The sequence below is a fragment of the Pongo pygmaeus genome, chromosome 5 (genome assembly GCF_028885625.2).
Source record: "Pongo pygmaeus isolate AG05252 chromosome 5, NHGRI_mPonPyg2-v2.0_pri, whole genome shotgun sequence".
Classification (NCBI taxonomy): Eukaryota; Metazoa; Chordata; class Mammalia; order Primates; family Hominidae; genus Pongo; species Pongo pygmaeus.
In genome coordinates this window covers 108,510,741-108,528,109 of record NC_072378.2, presented here as the reverse complement: position 1 = coordinate 108,528,109, position 17,369 = coordinate 108,510,741, and the positions used below count along the sequence as shown (strand labels likewise).

The 17,369-nt window shown below is 46.8% G+C and overlaps 1 protein-coding gene across 3 annotated transcripts in view; it reads right to left on the bottom strand.

Annotated features, from left to right (window-relative positions):
• The window catches only part of FOXO3 (forkhead box O3), a 124,963-nt gene extending 108,618 nt beyond the window's left edge, over positions 1–16,345 (bottom strand). The window contains exons 1-2 of one of the 3 annotated variants that reach the window (XM_054490004.2): positions 16,092–16,345; positions 14,279–15,019 (exon numbers count right to left, since the gene is read on the bottom strand). In XM_054490004.2, the coding sequence (XP_054345979.1) occupies positions 14,279–14,896 (618 nt within the window). In that variant the 5' untranslated portion in view covers positions 14,897–15,019; positions 16,092–16,345. Of the gene's footprint in view, positions 1–13,964; positions 14,032–14,278; positions 15,266–16,091 lie in introns of those variants that run through there. The other 2 variants (XM_054490006.2, XM_054490009.2) reach the window with 2 other exon arrangements.
• Positions 16,346–17,369: the final 1,024 nt, after the last annotated feature.

Below are 17,369 nucleotides of genomic sequence, written 5' to 3'. Positions count from 1 at the left end.
TCAAGGCCGCTAATTTCAAGAAACAGTATACTAGCTCACCTAGGAAATTATCTATCATGAGCTTAAGAGTCCATGTGTTCTAAAGCAAACATGCTCACACCAGCATCAGCTCGAAGATAACTTTAAAATAATCAGGCCTATGACATTTTCATAAGTCAATTCCAGGCTTTTCAGGGTTACATAAATGATGAACCTCATCTAAGTGATCATTATTATTTTAAAGAAATTTGAAAGAATGTTTGAGTTCAGAGCTTCAGTTTTTACTTAAAATTATCTTGCCCAAAATGTTATTAGTCTGTGGGCCTCAATCTGCATGACAGGTATATTCATACATGGCACATTAATACTGTTAATGGAACTATACTGAAAGTGAATAAAGATTTGTTCTCCTTTTCATCCTACCAACTGAAGGTTTTCTACTGCAAAAACAAAGACAACAAAAACCCATATCCAATTCGGACTCAGATGCAAAAGTATGAAGGATGAGATTAACAAGTCCTTGGTTTGGAAATAAATGTTGGTGGGAAGCCCTAGAACAGCTATGTGTAAGGTAAAAACTCTGGAAGACCCATCGCAACGCTTTTAAATTAGGTAGTTTTGTTTTGTTTTCAGTGATTTATCAACAGGAAATGTTCAAATGAAGAGATCTAGGGAAAGTGTTTTACTCTATGAAACCATCACAGTATCAGAAGCAAATAATCTACATCGAGGTTTTTTTTTTTTTTAGGTATTAAGTAAAATAAAATAGGAAGAAAAGGGAGGAAGGTAAGCAGGCTTTAAACATCACTCAGCCCAAGCTTAATATGAAATATGGAACCAAAGCAATTATGCTGATAATTTATGATGAAAGAAATATCATTTCTAAAAATCAATGATTAGGACACTTCAGGAAAAAAGTAGTTTTGTGATTGGAATTATCTGAATTAATGACTTAACTGTCCACTTGATCTTTTTAATGTAGTAAAAAGGGAGAACCAGTTTTCAAGGAGACAAGCTCAACTGTATGTAATTTTATGTCCTCCTTACACTTCAAGCTTGTACCCAGAGCTGTCCCTTTAAAAGTCCACGGTGGCACTGCCAACTTCTATTGCAGCTGCCTCCAGCCACACAGTCCTCCCCTGCATGCTGTTACACTCAGTTATCAGGTAGCACCCTTCTGCCTGCTCATGTTTATCACAGAGTTTCAGTCTATCCTCTGGATATTATCCAGACACTACTTACCTATCTTTACTATGAAACTGAGAGTTCTGTAATTTTTTTCCAACATACACAGAACAATATGGGATAATTAGCATTCTATCCTGTTAGCTACATTTTATCTTAGGGCACTGTCTTCCTGTGGCCAATTAAAACCACCATTTTAGGTCGTATTCATACATATTTTTACCTTGAAGACAAAAGCAGTAGGCTCTTCAGTAGAGATAAACACTAACCTGGCCAGCAACTTGCATTATGCAACATTTTTCTGTCTCTATCTTGGCAGCCTGCTTTTAAACTCGTCAGTAACTGCATTGCAAAGAGACGACCACCTCACAAAATATTTTTAATATCCTTCATTATGATTTCTGATTTAGCAGCAAAACTTCTGCCAAGAACTCCTTCTAAATGTGTTTTTTCTTCCTGAAATCTGCTTTTCTTGATGTTGCTGCCTGCATTCATCTACCTGCTTGAAGCCTATAAAAGCACAGATATCCTGTCCCAACACAGAAATTTCTGCGATAAGGCCCCATCCCAAAAGATTTCTACCTACCATGTGTCACTCTATTCTTCTAAATAATACACTGTGCATCTGACCCATAGTAAACCATGGTCACACCTGGCAGTAACCAAAGAGAAATGGAGAATCACCAAACCAACAGGTTTCTGACAGAATTCTCAAGCCATTCCTACTCTCCCATTAAAGACCCAGGTACGCGCTAATTCTTCTCCCTTTTTTTTTTTTTTTGAGACAGAGTCTCGCTCTGCCGCCCAGGCTGAAGTGCAGTGGCATGATCTCAGCTCACTGCAACCTACGCCCCTCCAGGTTTAACCAGTTCTCTGCCTCAGCTTCCGGAGTAGCTGGGATTACAGGCATGTGCCACCACGCCCAGCTAATTTTTTGTATTTTTAGTAGAGATGGGATTTCACTACCTTGGTCAGGCTGGTCTTGAACTCCTGACTTCATGATCCACCTGCCTCGGCCTCCCAAAGTGCTGGGATTACAGGCGTGAGCCGCTGCGCCCGACCAATATCGTAAGTCTTTATTATTATTATTACTTATTTATTTTTGAGACAAAGTCTTGCTCTTGTCCCCCAGGCTGGAGTAAAATGGTGTGATCTTGGCTCACTGCAACCTCCACCTCCCGGGTTCAAGCGATTCTCCTGCTTCGGCCTCCTGAGTAGCTGGGATTACAGGCGCCAGCCACCATGCCCAGATAATTTTTTGTATTTTTAGTAGAGACGGGATTTCACCATGTTGGCCAGGCTGGTCTCAAACTCCTCACCTCAGGTGATGCTCCCGCCTCAGCCTACCAAAGTGCTGGGATTACAGGCGTGAACCACTGTGCCCAGCTAATTCTTAAAAGTTATTTAGCTCATGCAAAAATCAAGGGAAGGAGCCTAAATCACGGAGCCAAGTTCACTTCCCACCAGCACACAGAGAGGTGCTATTACTCAGTCAGCACAACTCTGAAGATGAGCATTCAAGATGGAGTCAGAAGGATTAAGGTGGGGGTTCCTGGGGATAGAGGTAAAGAATGCAGCATAGAGTAGAAACTTTTTAAATGGCAGCTCTTTATTTATTTATTTATTTATTTATTTATTTATTTATTTTTGAGACAGAGTCTCGCTCTGTCACCCAGGCTGGAGTGCAGTGGCGCAATCTCGGCTTACTGCAAGCTCCGCCTCCTGGGTTCACGCCATTCTCCTGCCTCAGCCTCCCGAGTAGCTGGGACTACAGGTGCCCGCCACCACACCCGGCTAATTTTTTTGTATTTTTAGTAGAGATGGGGTTTCACCGTGTTAGCCAGGATGGTCTCGATCTCCTAACCTCGTGATCCGCCTGCCTCAGTCTCCCAAAGTGCTGGGATTACAGGCATGAGCCACCGCGCCCGGCCAACAGCTCTTTAATTTCTTGTTGTACCCCACCCAAAGTCCCACCCACACTCCAGGAGACAGGAAAGTATACTAGAAGAGGCAGATGCTCCCAAGTCAGAGAGCCCTGGGTTTGGATCCCAAGCAAGTTACTTTCACCTTTCTTGAACGATTTCCTTGTCTTTAAACTGAGGTTTACGTTTAAATGCCTATCTTATAGGATCAATATTAAACGTAAAAAACCTAGTTGAGTAACGGGCACATAATAAGGGCTCAATAAATCACCACTACTATTATTGTCAGTATTATTATAAATAGGCTAGAAAATGAATGTGTAGACTCTTCTTTTTATTGCAAAAACCAAACGTATCTCTAATATAACCCTGACACCCCTCCCCAAAAATATCATTTTAAAATATGAGAATAAACAGATGCAATTCTGATTCTTAAATGTCTGAACATTTCAAGCCAAACACCTACTGGGTACCTACAAGAGATATCTACTGCTACTGCTGCTGCTTCTATGAGGACAACCACTCCATGTTCTATGCTTTAAAAGAAGAGCTGGTTTTTTGAATGTAAATATAAACAGAGCAGACGCGAGCCTGAAGGACCAAGTGTGTGAGACTCTGCAAGGCTTGAACCAAGCACAGGACACACTGAGGGGACTCCAGAGAGATTTGGATTAGCCTTACTACCATCACTGATGGCAGTGAACATGGTATGCCTCCATCTTCTCAAGTCCTGACAGGGCCAAAAGGAGGCTTCTTCTTCCACACTATTCTTCCACTGAGGATCCTTGGCTTCTCCCTCCCCTCCCCTCAAAGACAGACTCTTCTAGACCAAAGCCCTCAGCCAGACTTCATGGACTTACTGTAAACCTCAAGTCCACAATCAACAAGCACAGCCATACTGTCAGTTCACAAAACAGGCAGAGAAAAAGAAATTCAGTAAGGAGGGGGACTAAGGGGAAGGACATACCTTATTCAAAATGCAAAAGGGGACATGTTCTAGTAGCTCTAACTGGGAAATCAAGGAAAATTCATGTCTCCCTCTGTCCTCACTGCAGGATTAAAAAAAGAAGAAATGTAGATGACAAGAAAGTAGCCTATGAATGATTATTAACACTTTGATTTGAATCTAAATAAAGTCTTTTTATTCTTCTCCGTCTGCAACTCTGCCATTCCCACTCTTCTATCCCTAGGCTCCTAGGTTACTTTCTTAGGACTGCCATAACGAATTACCACAAATTTCAGGGCTTAAAACAACAAAAATTCACTCTCTCTCAGTTCTGGAGGCTAGAAGTCCAAAATGAAGGCGTTGGCAAAGCCATGCTCCCTGGGAAGGCTCTAGGGGAGGATCTTTTCTTGCCCCTACCAGCTTCTGGCGGCTCCTGGCAATCCTTGGTGTTCTTTGGCTTATAACTGCATCACTCTAATATTTGTCTCCAACTTCCCACGGCCTTATTTGGGTCTCTATGTATTTTCTCCTCTTCTTATACACACCAGTCACTAGATTTAGGACCCACCCTAAGCTAATATGACTTCACTTTAATTTAACTAATTACTTCAGGAAAGATCCTATTTCCCAATAAGGTCACCATTATAAAGTTCCAGGAAGACATGAATTTTAGAGGAACTCTATTTAACCCACTCCAACTGCCATGTCAAAAATAAACCCCCACCACCAAAATACAGGGCATAGTGGAGGGAGGTGAGAAACCGATACAGCATTACATAATTATAAAAAGTTCAAAGTTATAGTAGTCTCCTGTAGATCCATGACTATTCATTTTTGAATTGGAAATAATGTTGTTCTTACTTTTTACCTTACCTTTCTCTCTTACCTGAGAGAAATATACACACATACATTTCTCTCACCCATGAGCAACTGTGAAGCCTTGGAAAATATCAAAAGTCCCAATCAAAATAGCACTAAAACACAGAACATCCCACTGATCCAGACACTTGACTACTCTGTAAAAATTTGGTCTTAGGTATAAATGAACATGTAGTATCAGGAACTGAGTAGTAAAAAGATGAAAGGCAGGGGAGGATATTTTTCAGTTAAAAGCACTCTCATTTAATGATCTAGGAGTGGGAAGTAAATCATGGGTCTTAGAAGACCAGGGTTTCCTTTAAAACACTTGCTTTAAGTTTTTAATCTCCACACCCCCTCTCCTAAATTTTCCTTTTCTAATGATGACAATAAACTTACATGGAAACACTATATATCAGAGTTCTTTAAAAAATAATCAAGGTATTATTTTAGCTGTGTGGAGAAAAAAATACTTGACATCAGCTTAAAGACTTGTGTACTCCCTCTGCTGGCTCTGAATTTAAAGTAAATTCTCAATACCTTCAAGGGCTAACTTAATTAACTTCACTAGACATCTGAAATACAAGAAAGGCTGGTTGCAGGGGCTCACATTTGTAATCCCAGCACTTTGGGAGGCCCAAGCAAGAGGATCGCTTGAGCCCAGGAGTTTGAGACCAACCTGGCAACAAAGTGAGACCTCATATCTCTACAAAAAAAACATAAAGTTAGCTGGGTGTCGTGGCGCTCATTAGTAGTCCCAGCTACTAGGGCAGCTGAGGCAGGAGGATCATAGCTCTCTACAGAGACAGCCGGGAGTTTGAAGCTGTGGAGAGCTATGATTGTGCCACTGCACTCCAGCCTAGGTGACAGAGCGAGGCCTTGTCTCAAATAAAAAATTTAAAATAAAAATACACAAGGGAGCCGGGCGCAGTGGCTCATGCCTGTAATCCCAGCACTTCGGGAGGCCGAGGCAGGCACATCAGGAGGTCAGGAGATCGAGACCATCCTGGCTAACACGGTGAAACCCCGTCTCTACTAAAAATACAAAAAATTAGCTGGGAGTGGTGGTGAGCACCTGTAGTCCCAGCTACTCGGGAGGCTGAGGCAGGAGAATGGCATGAACCCAGGAGGCGGAGCTTGCAGTGAGCCGAGATCACGCCACTGCACTCCAGCCTAGGCGACAGAGCGAGATTCTGTCTCAAAAAAAAAAAAACAACAACAACAAAAACAAAAACAAAAAAACACGCAAGGGAAAATATGATGTGGATTCTTCCACCCCACCCCACCCCCTAATGGTTTTCAAACAAATTCCTAAACACATACTGATGACTGCCAAACACATCTCTGTTGGGTTTACTATAGGTTCACTCCAGAAGGAAGGTAATGTATGCTGTTTGTTCGTTTGTTTGGGGGAGAGTTTACTTCCTGCTCCAGCCTTGCCCCCTACACATGTGCCACGTGCTTTCCTTACTCTGTGCTCACCTCTCCACTGCAGTCCTAGGGCACATCTGGACACCAAGGTGTGGTGAGCCTCCAGAAGATAACCTGGCCTCCTCACCCCAGGAAATGACCCAGGAGTAGAATTACTAGAAGAACCACAGCCCAGCAGAGAAGTCATCCTCTTCGCTTATTATGTTATTCCATAGTAGTAACTGAGGCACTGCAGAGAAAAAGTCTCAAGATTAAAACCTCAAAAACTCAGGAGTGAAAAGTGGAACAAGCGAACTATAGAGAAGCCTGGCTTGAAACACACTCCAATCAGACATTTCCGTTTTACCAGGAGTGGTACATCACAGTACTCTATGGATGCCAGCTACCGTAGTTCTTTTTCCTTTAGGGGAGACTAAGATACTGGGAAATGAACGTTGTTTGGTCAAGAATAAAATGGTGAAAGATACTGGGTCTGTCTGGGCAATGATGCAGTCAGAACTGGGGTGTTCTATCATCATCACTAGCCTAACCACATACTCAGAACTCTAACTCGGAAGAACTGCAGACTGGTCCTTGAAATAGTTCATCTCAAAGACTGCCTGCTATCTCCTCTCCTTTCATACATGACTTCTACTTCCCAATCCATGGATAAAAAACTTGAAGTACATTTGGGACTTCTGCCCCAAAATGCAGAACATTACAAACAACCAAGGCTTTACATAACAGCTTTGTTCCTAAAAATGAGTTAAATAAACTTTAGGCAAAACAACTCTATGGTGACTTTCTGGACAGTGCATGTTGATGATACAAATAGCGGGGTTACATACAGACGGCAAACTTCATTTCCTTTTTCTCTTAATGCAACAAGGTCATCCCAAGATCACGCTTCCTTCAGTTTCTGTGGTAAGTAGTGATAGACACTTATGGAGTTTTCAGAGACTTATGCATTGGGTAACAAGGCACTGCAAGAAACCCCAGATAGCACAGCATCATCTCACATTTACACCACATCACATCAACATCGATGCTAGGAGGTCTAAGGCTGATGCCACCTTCAGAGCTGCAAGTATCCAAAAGACTCTACTCATGACACCAGCTCACTCCTGAGTCACATCAGCCCCTTTCAGAGTCACAGCCCCAGAACTCAGGCTATCCATATGGGTTGATTATACAATCCAAACAGCAGCTCCAAATATTAGAAACACTTATTTGTCTGGCAGACACATTCCCTAATTTAAAGCCTCTTACACTGTGCTTAAAAATATTCAAGAGTCATAGCAAAATGACAAAATAAACAGGTAGCAGCCATGGGGGGCAGGGTAAGGTGGCGTTGAAAGAAAAGGCATTTAGCAAGGGAAGTGGAGAGTGCTGATGGAGAACACAAAAAGAGAAACACAGCGACTCCAGTGCGAGCCAGCCTAGAAGAGGGGAGGAGAAGCAGAAGACAGCAAGTGAAGAGCTTGCAGAACTTGAGGCAAACAGCACTGTGATGAACAGCTATGAAACCACAATGGTAGACAACAGACACTACAGTACAGTGGTACGAACACACTCTTTAAAAAAAAAAAAAAAGAGAGAGAGAGAGAGGGTCTCACTCTGTCACCCAGGCTGGAGTGCAGTGGTGCAGTCGTGCTCACTGCAGTCTCAAACTCCTGGGATTAAGGGATCCTCCTGCCTCAGCCTCTCAAGTAGCTGGGACTACAGGCGTGCACCACCACAACAGAGCTAATTTTTTTTTTTTTGAGATGGAGTTTCGCTCTTGTTGCCCAGGCTGGAGTGCAACGGTGCAATCTTGGCTCACTGCAACCTCCGCCTCCCAGGTTCAAGCAATTCTCCTGCCACAGCCTCCCGAGTAGCTGGGATTACAGGCATGCGCCACCATGCCCGGCTAACTTTTTGTACTTATAGTTGAGACAGGGTTTCACCATGTTGGTAAGGCTGGTCTCGAACTTCTGACCTCAGGTGATCCACCCGCCTGGGCCTCCCAAAGTGCTGGGATGACAGGCATGAGCCACCGCACCTGGCCTAGTTTTGTTTTTGTTTTTTTTTCCTGGTAGAGATGAGGTCTCATTTTGTTGCCCAGGCTGGTCTCAAACTCCTGGCCTCAGGCAATCCTCCTGCCTTGGCCTCCCAAAGTGTTAAAATCATAGGCATGAACCACTGCACCGACTGGACACACCCGTCACTCCACCCCTACTAGCTGTGGAACCCTGAACCCAGTCACTCACATAGTCCTAGCATGTTTCTCACCTGCAAAATAAAGTAGTTAGATGATCTTTAAGATCTCTTTTAGTTCTGAGTTTTAGGCAACAAGTAATACAGATGAGTCAGTGGCATCAAGGCTCCACATCCACTCCAGAGAAAGGCCAGATCTACATCAGGCCCTGGGAGACAGAACTGGCGATCCCAGATCAGTCCAGGGCCAAAGATGTGCTCTATCTAATCCAGGTGGAGCTTGGAAAACCAAAGCTTCTCCCAAACAGACCCAATCCACAGGAGCCATGGTACGATGGCTTTCCATCTCCAAAGCAAGCTCAAAATGATCTGCAGAGAGTTAAAGGCCAGCTCCAAGCCATGCCCGACACCAAATTTGCCACTTCCCAGCAACTTCTCAGCAGAGTTGAAGTACTAGAGAAAGCAGAAATACAGATGTAAAAAAAGGCAACGAGAATAGGCAGCAATGACAAATTCACAAAGCACAGATATGCTATAGCTTATTTTCTGTCTCCTCCATCAGAATATGAACTCCTGTGAGTGAACTGGAACTTTATCTGCCTTCTGCTACCACTATATCTCTAGGTCCTGGCAGAATGCTCTGCAAGCAGCATGCCTTTGACAAACATTTGTTGAATACATGAAATGGGATGTGATGCAAATAGGTAAAAAGGGTTTTCTCTTTCCAATCTTTCATTCACTTACTGTATACCAGCTGTAACATCCACTGATATCAACTCGTCTTTGCATTTATGATCCCCAGCTCCTTTTATAGCACCAAAAAGGTAAAGTGGCTCTTCAGGACCCCTCAATTTGTGATGCAGGAAAAGAAGAGAAATGAGGAGTTGAGAATAGGGTCAATTCTGTCCCTACAGGCAAAATAAGTGGGTATACAAACAAAATAAATTCCATATTCCCTCCAGCCCTGGGAATCTGGAATTTGATGCACCTGCTCTGGGTAAGTGGGGAAACCTGCCAGAATGCACAGGCCTAAACAGTCTTTAAAAAAATAAATAAATTAAGATGGGGTTTTGCTATGTGCCCAAGCTGGTCTTGAACTCCTGGGCTCAAGCCTAAACAGCCTTATCTTTGCATTTTCATGAAGATCTTTGAATGGATGGTAAACTTTTGCCAGACCAAATTAAATGACTTATTAGTGAGACAAGGCCTCTTCATTAATTTTCCAAATAAAAGTATCTTGCAGGTTTTAAGTAAGAATCACAAGCAGAGTACTAAAAAGTTTAACTACAAGATGTTCTTGTATGGTGTCATTTTCTTAAAATAGAACACTCCTAAAATCTCCTAAAAATAAGTCTGCTGTAGTTTCATTTCATTTTCTAAAAAGGAGATAAACATATCAAAACACATACTTAGCTTCTTTTTTAAAGAGTCTCTGTTACATGAGACTCACAGATCAAAGTCTAAAAGGGCCAATTTCTTCACTTCAGAGGTCAATGACACAGCTTTGAAAAAGAGGAAAACCAGTCCCTCTAGTGTACTGGGGCTGTAGAAAGAGGAAGTATATTAGTTGAGAATCACTGACGAAGACAGTATTGCCAAAGGAAATTACAAAACGACATTTTGGCAACACGGGCCAAGCAGACAGATTCTTCACACACGACCATAACTGGCCTTTTGGTGAGTTACTCCAAAAGGTGACTGAGGTCAAAATTATGAGCCAATGTGGAATGATTATGACATTTTCAAATTTAAAAAAAATTTAAAACTGAGTTGCAGTTAAAATAACATTTTCCTAACACAGTGTGTTGAAAAGGAACTGGATGTAATAATCTAAAGAACAGAAACAGTGAGGACATAAATAAGCATTATGTGACAGGACAGCCCTCATCTTTTTATCTTGGCAAGAAGCCATAACAATACACATTCTTACATGAAAGAAGACTCGGACTCTTGAAGAATTATCTTCTGCAACAGCAGCAGCAGAAATCTAACACAGTATCCCCCACATTTGTGAAATTATGGGAACCACTACAGAAACTCAAGTCTGCCTAATTTGATTACACCCTGACCCATGGGAAAAGCAGATGTGTGGTGTGTACAACAAAATAAGTGATAGATAGGCCTTACCAGGTAAGCCCTGGAGTCCTTAGAGGTCTCCCCAAGACAAGAGGAACTGAGAGAACTCACTTGTTCAATCATGGGTGCAGTGCAGGCTTAATCTGAATTAAAGGAAATGTAACCTTTTCCCCTCTTAACCACATCTGATTGTTCATTTCTACTTTAATGCCCGAGGTAAGGGAACCTGTGAGATAGCCATCATCCTTCTCCCTGACACAGTATCTGACAAATGTAAGTAACCAAGGGCTTCCTCTTTTTGTTAAAATGCTATTCTTCTTACCTCTTTTATCACTTCATAGTTCCTAAGTACCCCTACTGACAGGCACTGGACAGCTATGCAAACATGATACACTCACTCAGCCTCCATCTACATTTGCCCATCCTTTTGATGCTGAAATAATAAGCAAGATGTTTTTAGATTGAGAGGCAAATAAGTCTTTCAGGAAAGCAACCTCTACTTATGTGAGACTATCCATTACCTAGTAAATGACCTTTTAAAAAAGATCAATTTAAAGAAGAAAATGGAAAACAAAAACCTCTAGAACTGTGGCTACTAATTACCTCTCTACTAACTAGCTGTGTGATCTTAAAGTCATTAGCTTTTCCAAAAATCAGGTTTTTCACCAGTAAAATAAGAGGGCTGAACTAGATCAGAAAACTTCATCCTAACTATACATTAGAATCACCTAAGAAACTCAAAAAAAAAAAACCCACAAAACCATCAATGCTAAGCCACACACAAGCCAAATTATATCAAATTCTCTGGGTATTTGTATTTTTCAGAAGTTCCCAGGTAATTCAAACATGCAACCAGGGTTGAGAACCACTGGTTTAGATTCTGATCTCCAAGCCCTCTTTTCTAATTCTTTCATTTTATGATGTTAGGGTGATAATTTTGGTTACAAGGTCTCATAATGCAATGGCCCAAATAGCCTCAAAAGAAGTAAGGCCCTGCATACCGTGCCCTTTATGCACACATGACTAGGAGATGTTAACCTGAATTCTAGACATTTTTGGAAGTTAAAAATCCTCTTACATTACTCAGAATGAAAGTAGTGTGGTTTAAATGCACATGCATGCTTCCAAAATGACTAATCATGACAAGAATCAACTCCTAAACTTGGGCACTTGGAAATGGGTCACAATTAGCTCCTGACCTCTCCCTTTTCCCTCTTCTTCCACTAAACCACAAGCACAAAAAAAAAAGGCTATTAGTCATAATCAAAATATGAAACCAGCTCCAGTTTCAAAGGGCCTTCTCCATCATCAAAGATTTGAAAGTTCCTGCATGGCTGCATCTTTTGATGAAGATCATCTTATAAAAACTCTAACAAAATTATATCCCTTTAGTCGTCAAGGATTAGTTGCCATGTGACACTCGGAAATGGAATTGGTAAAAAATTTTAAGGTAAAAAGAATCATAAAATGTGTGCCCTGTATTAAGCATATTAAGCCTTGAGAATTTCAATTTACAGTATTTTGTAAGATTTTAGTTGTAGAGAAATGAGATATCAGAGAAGGGTAAAAAAAAAAACCATGAGACAAAAAAATGATTATGACATAAAACCATAAAGTGTATGACTAGGCCCAAAATCTGTATTGCAAGTCCTACAAACTATATGAAAATGTAACTAGCCCAATCTCAATTCGTGGCTACTTTTGGTAATACCATTTTCTCATGTAAATTTTCCCCCCAAAAATAAAATTCATTAAACTTATTATATTTAACTATAAACACAATAACAAGAAATATTATTTGTGAAATTAAATTATTTTTGTAACCTTAAAAATCACAGGAAAGGTGAAAATGCCTTCCTACATTAACGTTTTAACTAAGTTTAAAGTTAACTAAGTTTTCACTAACATATTCTCCTCACCAAATTCAAACATGCAAGACTAAATTTCAAGTGGGAGAAATCTGAAAAATATTTCGAACCCCCAAATCCATGTTCTCAGATCCTGTCCGCTTACCCCTTCCTAATACTATACACTGAGATTAACCCTTCCCATCCACTTGGAAACCCAGTTTTAAAAGATATCACACTAGTGCTCTTTTCAAATGGAATTGTCTAACTTTCATTCTTTCTGTAAAGAACTCTCATATCATACACCTGGCATTCTTTTACAAAGCAATTAAATTAGACCAAATATAAGACTCATAATGTTAGCATTTGTTAAAAGAAATGAGACACATTTGTGGATTAATATCAAAGCACACGTGTTTTGCTTTTAAAGTATCTAATACAAAGCCTCTCTGATATAAGCCGTATTTAACTTTGCAAGTGTTTTCTAGAAGCAAAATAAAACATTCTCTACATTAAGTTCTTTAGCTTTTTCATCTACAGGCTCGTCTCCAGTGCTTCCATTGAATTCTCCACTAAGATTAAACTGTTCTTATTTTTATACCTCCTGAAACCCAGGAAGACAGAGGGCTCCCCAATGACAATGAAGGAAGGGAAGGAGGAAGCAACTACTTCTTTCATATAAAACAAAACAAAACAAAAATCTAAGCTAAATCGCAAATAGGAGCAGCTGATAAGAGATGTATATCTCCAATCGCACAGGACTCTTTGGCCTGGTACTGACACATTACTGTCTTGGGGGAAGGGGCCAGGGAGGTGCCTAGGAAGAGCAAAGCAGCTGGATATCAGCAGCCCAGCAGGGGCAGAGGAGTTAATCTCTTTGGATACCCAACTGCAGGAAGTCATTACATCATAGGCCTTTCCACACCTCTCTCCCTACCACGTGTCCCGTGCCCCAAGAGGATGATAAGGAACGGTAGAGAGTCTCTCTTCGGGTTCATTTACAGGTAGAAGCCATTACGGCCCGGCCCAGCCCCCAAACCTCCTCCCAAACGCCAGAGTGAATGAAGCGCAGGCCCCGAGTCCCCCACACCAGAGCCCTTCCCTCAAACAGTGCCAGAGTCCAGGCCTCGGCGGGAGCAGCCAGTCTGGATTGAGGTGGCCAGACCTGCCGGTTCGAGGCCCCAGAACATTTCAGAAGCAGCTAGTCAGAAGCAGGTTTACTGGAGCGACATCTCTGAGAAGGAAAGGTATCAATATAGGCAAGGAAAAGAAGCCGTCCAGGAAGAGGTTTGCAACCACTGCTCTTTCTAAAGGGATCGATGTGCCTTGTAGGTGTTAACACCCACAAGCTGAAACTTGGACCCGAAGGTTCTCATTCAGCTAGTGACGACGCAACACGCTCCTGCGACAGACTGGAAACCACACATCCAACCCCTCCTCTAGACACTGCGTCCCCAACACCCCCACACCTCTCACTCCACCCACAGCGCCCGCACCAGACCCCCACTACGGTAAACTCTACTCCAAAGTTGGCTGCGGACCTACCTCCTCGGCGCTGTCCTGAGAATCCAGCAAATGTACTCCTGTCCGTTCGCCCTTCCCTCGCCGGCGTCCCCTGCCCCCTCTCCTCACCTGGCCATGCCCCAGTCTTCTGGGGAGCCTCCTTCCCCCCTCCGAGGCCGTCCCCAGGTGCCTCTACTCCGGGGATCAAAGAGAACCCCCAAAGCCTCACAGCGGAGGCTCCCCCTGCCAACCCCTTGCCCTGGAGCCCGCAGGCGCACTCCGACGAATCCGAGACGCGTCTCGCGCTGCGCAGGAGGCCCGGTGGGTCCTGCCGCCAGCCCGGGGTGGGTACGCACCTTCCAGCCGGCAGAGCTGTTGCTGTCGCCCTTATCCTTGAAGTAGGGCACGCAACGCACCATCCACTCGTAGATCTGGGACAGAGTGAGTCGTTTGTCCGGGGAGCTCTCGATGGCGCGGGTGATCAGGTCCGCGTAGGACAGGTTTCCCCAGGCGTTCCGCCGCGACGAACATTTCCTTGGCTGCCCGGAGCCCCCAGCCGCCCCCGGCTGCGGCGGTGGCAGTGGTTGCTGAGGCTGCAGCAGCGCCTGTGTACCCCCGCTCAGCGCGCCCGCCGCGGTGGCTGGCCCAGACCCCGGGTCTTGCCCTCCGGGTGCCAGCACCCGGGCCGAGTCCTCAAGGAGCAGCCCGGAGCCCAGCGTGCCGCTCCCGCCGCCGCCGATCGCCATGGCCGAGCCGGCCCGTCCCCCGCCGTCCTCGTCGTCTTCATCGTCCTCCTCCTCGGGGATCATGGAGTCGGCGGCCGTCTCCCCCGAGGGCTTGGCAGGGCTCGCTTGGAGCTCCGGCCTTTGCAGGGGCCACGTACAGGATCGCGGACGGCTCTGGGGCTCGAACTCCGGGTCCAGCTCCACTTCGAGCGGAGAGAGCGGGGCCGGGGAGGCCGGTGCCTCTGCCATCTTCGCCGCCCGCCCGCCCGCGGCTGGGGCTCTCGCGCTCTCCTCTCGCGCCGGGGCGGGGTGCAGCGGGGGAGGGACGTGGACGCCGCGAAAGCTCCCGGGCGCCGCCGCCGCCGCCGCCGCCTGGGGAAGCACGAGAGGAGAGAGAAGGAGAGTTGGTTATCCCGGGCCGGAGCCCCGTCCTCGGCGAGTCCTCGCCCGCCGCCGCCACCTCCCAGTCTTGCCGCGCCCGCCTCCCAGGAACAGGAGGACCTGGAGACGTGCGGCCAGCGAACCTGGCGCAGCAGACACCGCCCCCCGGCCAGGCCGCGGGGGAGCCGCGAGCGAATCGACGGCCTCGCGCGGGGCAGCCCCCTCCCCCCGCCGCCCAGCCGCAGGTCCCGCCCGGGCTAGGCAGCGGGGCGGGGAGAAGGGGGAGGGGCGCCCGGGGGAGGGGCGGCCGCGCCTTTAAAGCGGGCAGCGGCCGGAGCTGGCGCAGCCGAGCCGCGGCCAGAGCCTGAGGTCGGGCGTGCGTGCGTTTGTTTATGTTTCGCTCGGGCCCGCTCTAGTGCCTCCCGCGGCGCCGCCGCTCAAGTCTGTGCTGTCTTCGGCTCTTCTCCCCTTTCCCGGCCCGGCCGCCTCCGCGACCCCCCGTCACCCCCGACCCGGTCGAATGGCCCGAGCCCGGGGACTGCGCGGGCAGCTCCCTCTCCCCTCTTCGTCCGCGGGCCGGAGGGCGAACGGGGGTCTGGGGGCAGATGGGCCCTTGACACTTCCAAAAAATAAAGGAAAGACCGAAAGAAGAGGGAGCAGCAGCCCGGCGGGTGTTCGCAGAGGGTCAAGCCCGGCGGGGACGGCCACTTCGGGGTTTTGTGTGGTTTGCATTCTCGCGGACGTCGTCCCCTCCGCCCCCTTCCCAGTCGGGATCCGGGGGAGGGAGCGAGTCGGAACATAAATCTTCCAACAGGTCGGGAAGCGCCAAGTCTCCCGGGCTGCTAGAAAACCCGGACCAGCACGTTCATCACCTCCTTGCTCCCGTTGCTGCCATCTTGACAGTTTCCCCCTTCCCTTGAGTCTTTTAAAAACACTAGCGGGCGAGAAGGGGGGCACGCACACCGCGGCTCGGGGAGGGGAAAGGGAAGCGCCCGGCCCAGCTCGGAAGCAGATCCGGAGTCACCGGGAAGGCGGCCGCCCGCTGCACGGCTCCGGCGCCTACCTCGCTTCCTTCCCTTCAGGGACGCGGCGGGACGACGCACGATCCCGCGCGGGCCCGGGGCACGGCGAGGAGGGGGCGCGCAACCTCGGCGAAGGAGAAGCGCTCGGGCCGTCGCCGCAGCCCGCCCGAGGAACCGCCTGTCAGCTCGCGTGCCGCCACCTTCCACATTCCTCCTCCTCCCTTCCACGAGCAGGGCGGCCGCGGCAGCAGCACAAAGTTATAGACACACGCAGGGCGCCTCAACCTAGGCTGACGGCGGGCGGGCGGGTCCCCGCCCAGGGGGAGGGCTGGGCGGCGGGCCGGGCGCGCGGCGGGCGTGCGAGTGTGAGTGCGCGTGTGTGAGCTCGCGCGCGCGTGCGCGGCCCGGCTCCGCGGGGCTGCGGGCGTGGGTGTTCGGGCGCGCGCCGTGGGCCGGGACTCGGCGGGCTCCCGCTGCTGTCCCCGCTGGGCTCCTCCTCCCTCCCGAGAGCCTCAACAACAAAGCGCAGCTCTGGCCCGAGAGAGGGGGGAGAGGGGGGAGAGGAGGGAGCGCACAACCCCCGACGCTCTAAGGAGCGCAGCGGCGTGGCTTCCCCGACTCCGGGCAGGGCGCCTGCTACCAGGGGTCCCTGGCCTGCGCGTCCGCCCGCCGGGCTCTGGACCAGCCTCGGTGTCCGGTTCTCTGTTAGAACCCGACACCAGGTAACACCCGAGATAAGATGCTGGTCGCAGATGGGCAGGGTTATCGTGGTGTGGAAATACTGAACAGCGAAGATGTTGGTGCCTGCACAACTTCGATAAGCTGATGCTCACAGATTCGATCAGGCACCAAAAGGTTTGCACTGAGTCTCCCACCTCGGACGGTGGACCACAGTCGTGTTTCACTTTTCATAGGTTTCATGGCAAACGGGGGAGAGGTGTAACTAACTCCGGAAGAAATGCAAATTTACCCCTGTCCTACATTCGAGAGTAGATTCCGAACAATTGAGAAGGGGAAATAATTTTAATCTAATTTGTAAATGACAAAACCGCTACGTGGGCATTTCTGACTTTTAAAAAAAGACGTATCCTTTAGGTTAAACGAAAAACGTCTGCACAAGTCCTTATTCTACGATCCGTGCCCCAAATCGTTTATTTGTACTCTACGAATGCACTACACGCGACATGCACACCAAAAGTCTACACACTAGTTCATAAACATATTTTAAAAAATCTTTGTAAGTCACCGGAGATAGCTCAGAGTCTAGAAGCGGGCTCCTCAACGACCCCATACACAAAAAGGTCCAGCCCAGTGTACGC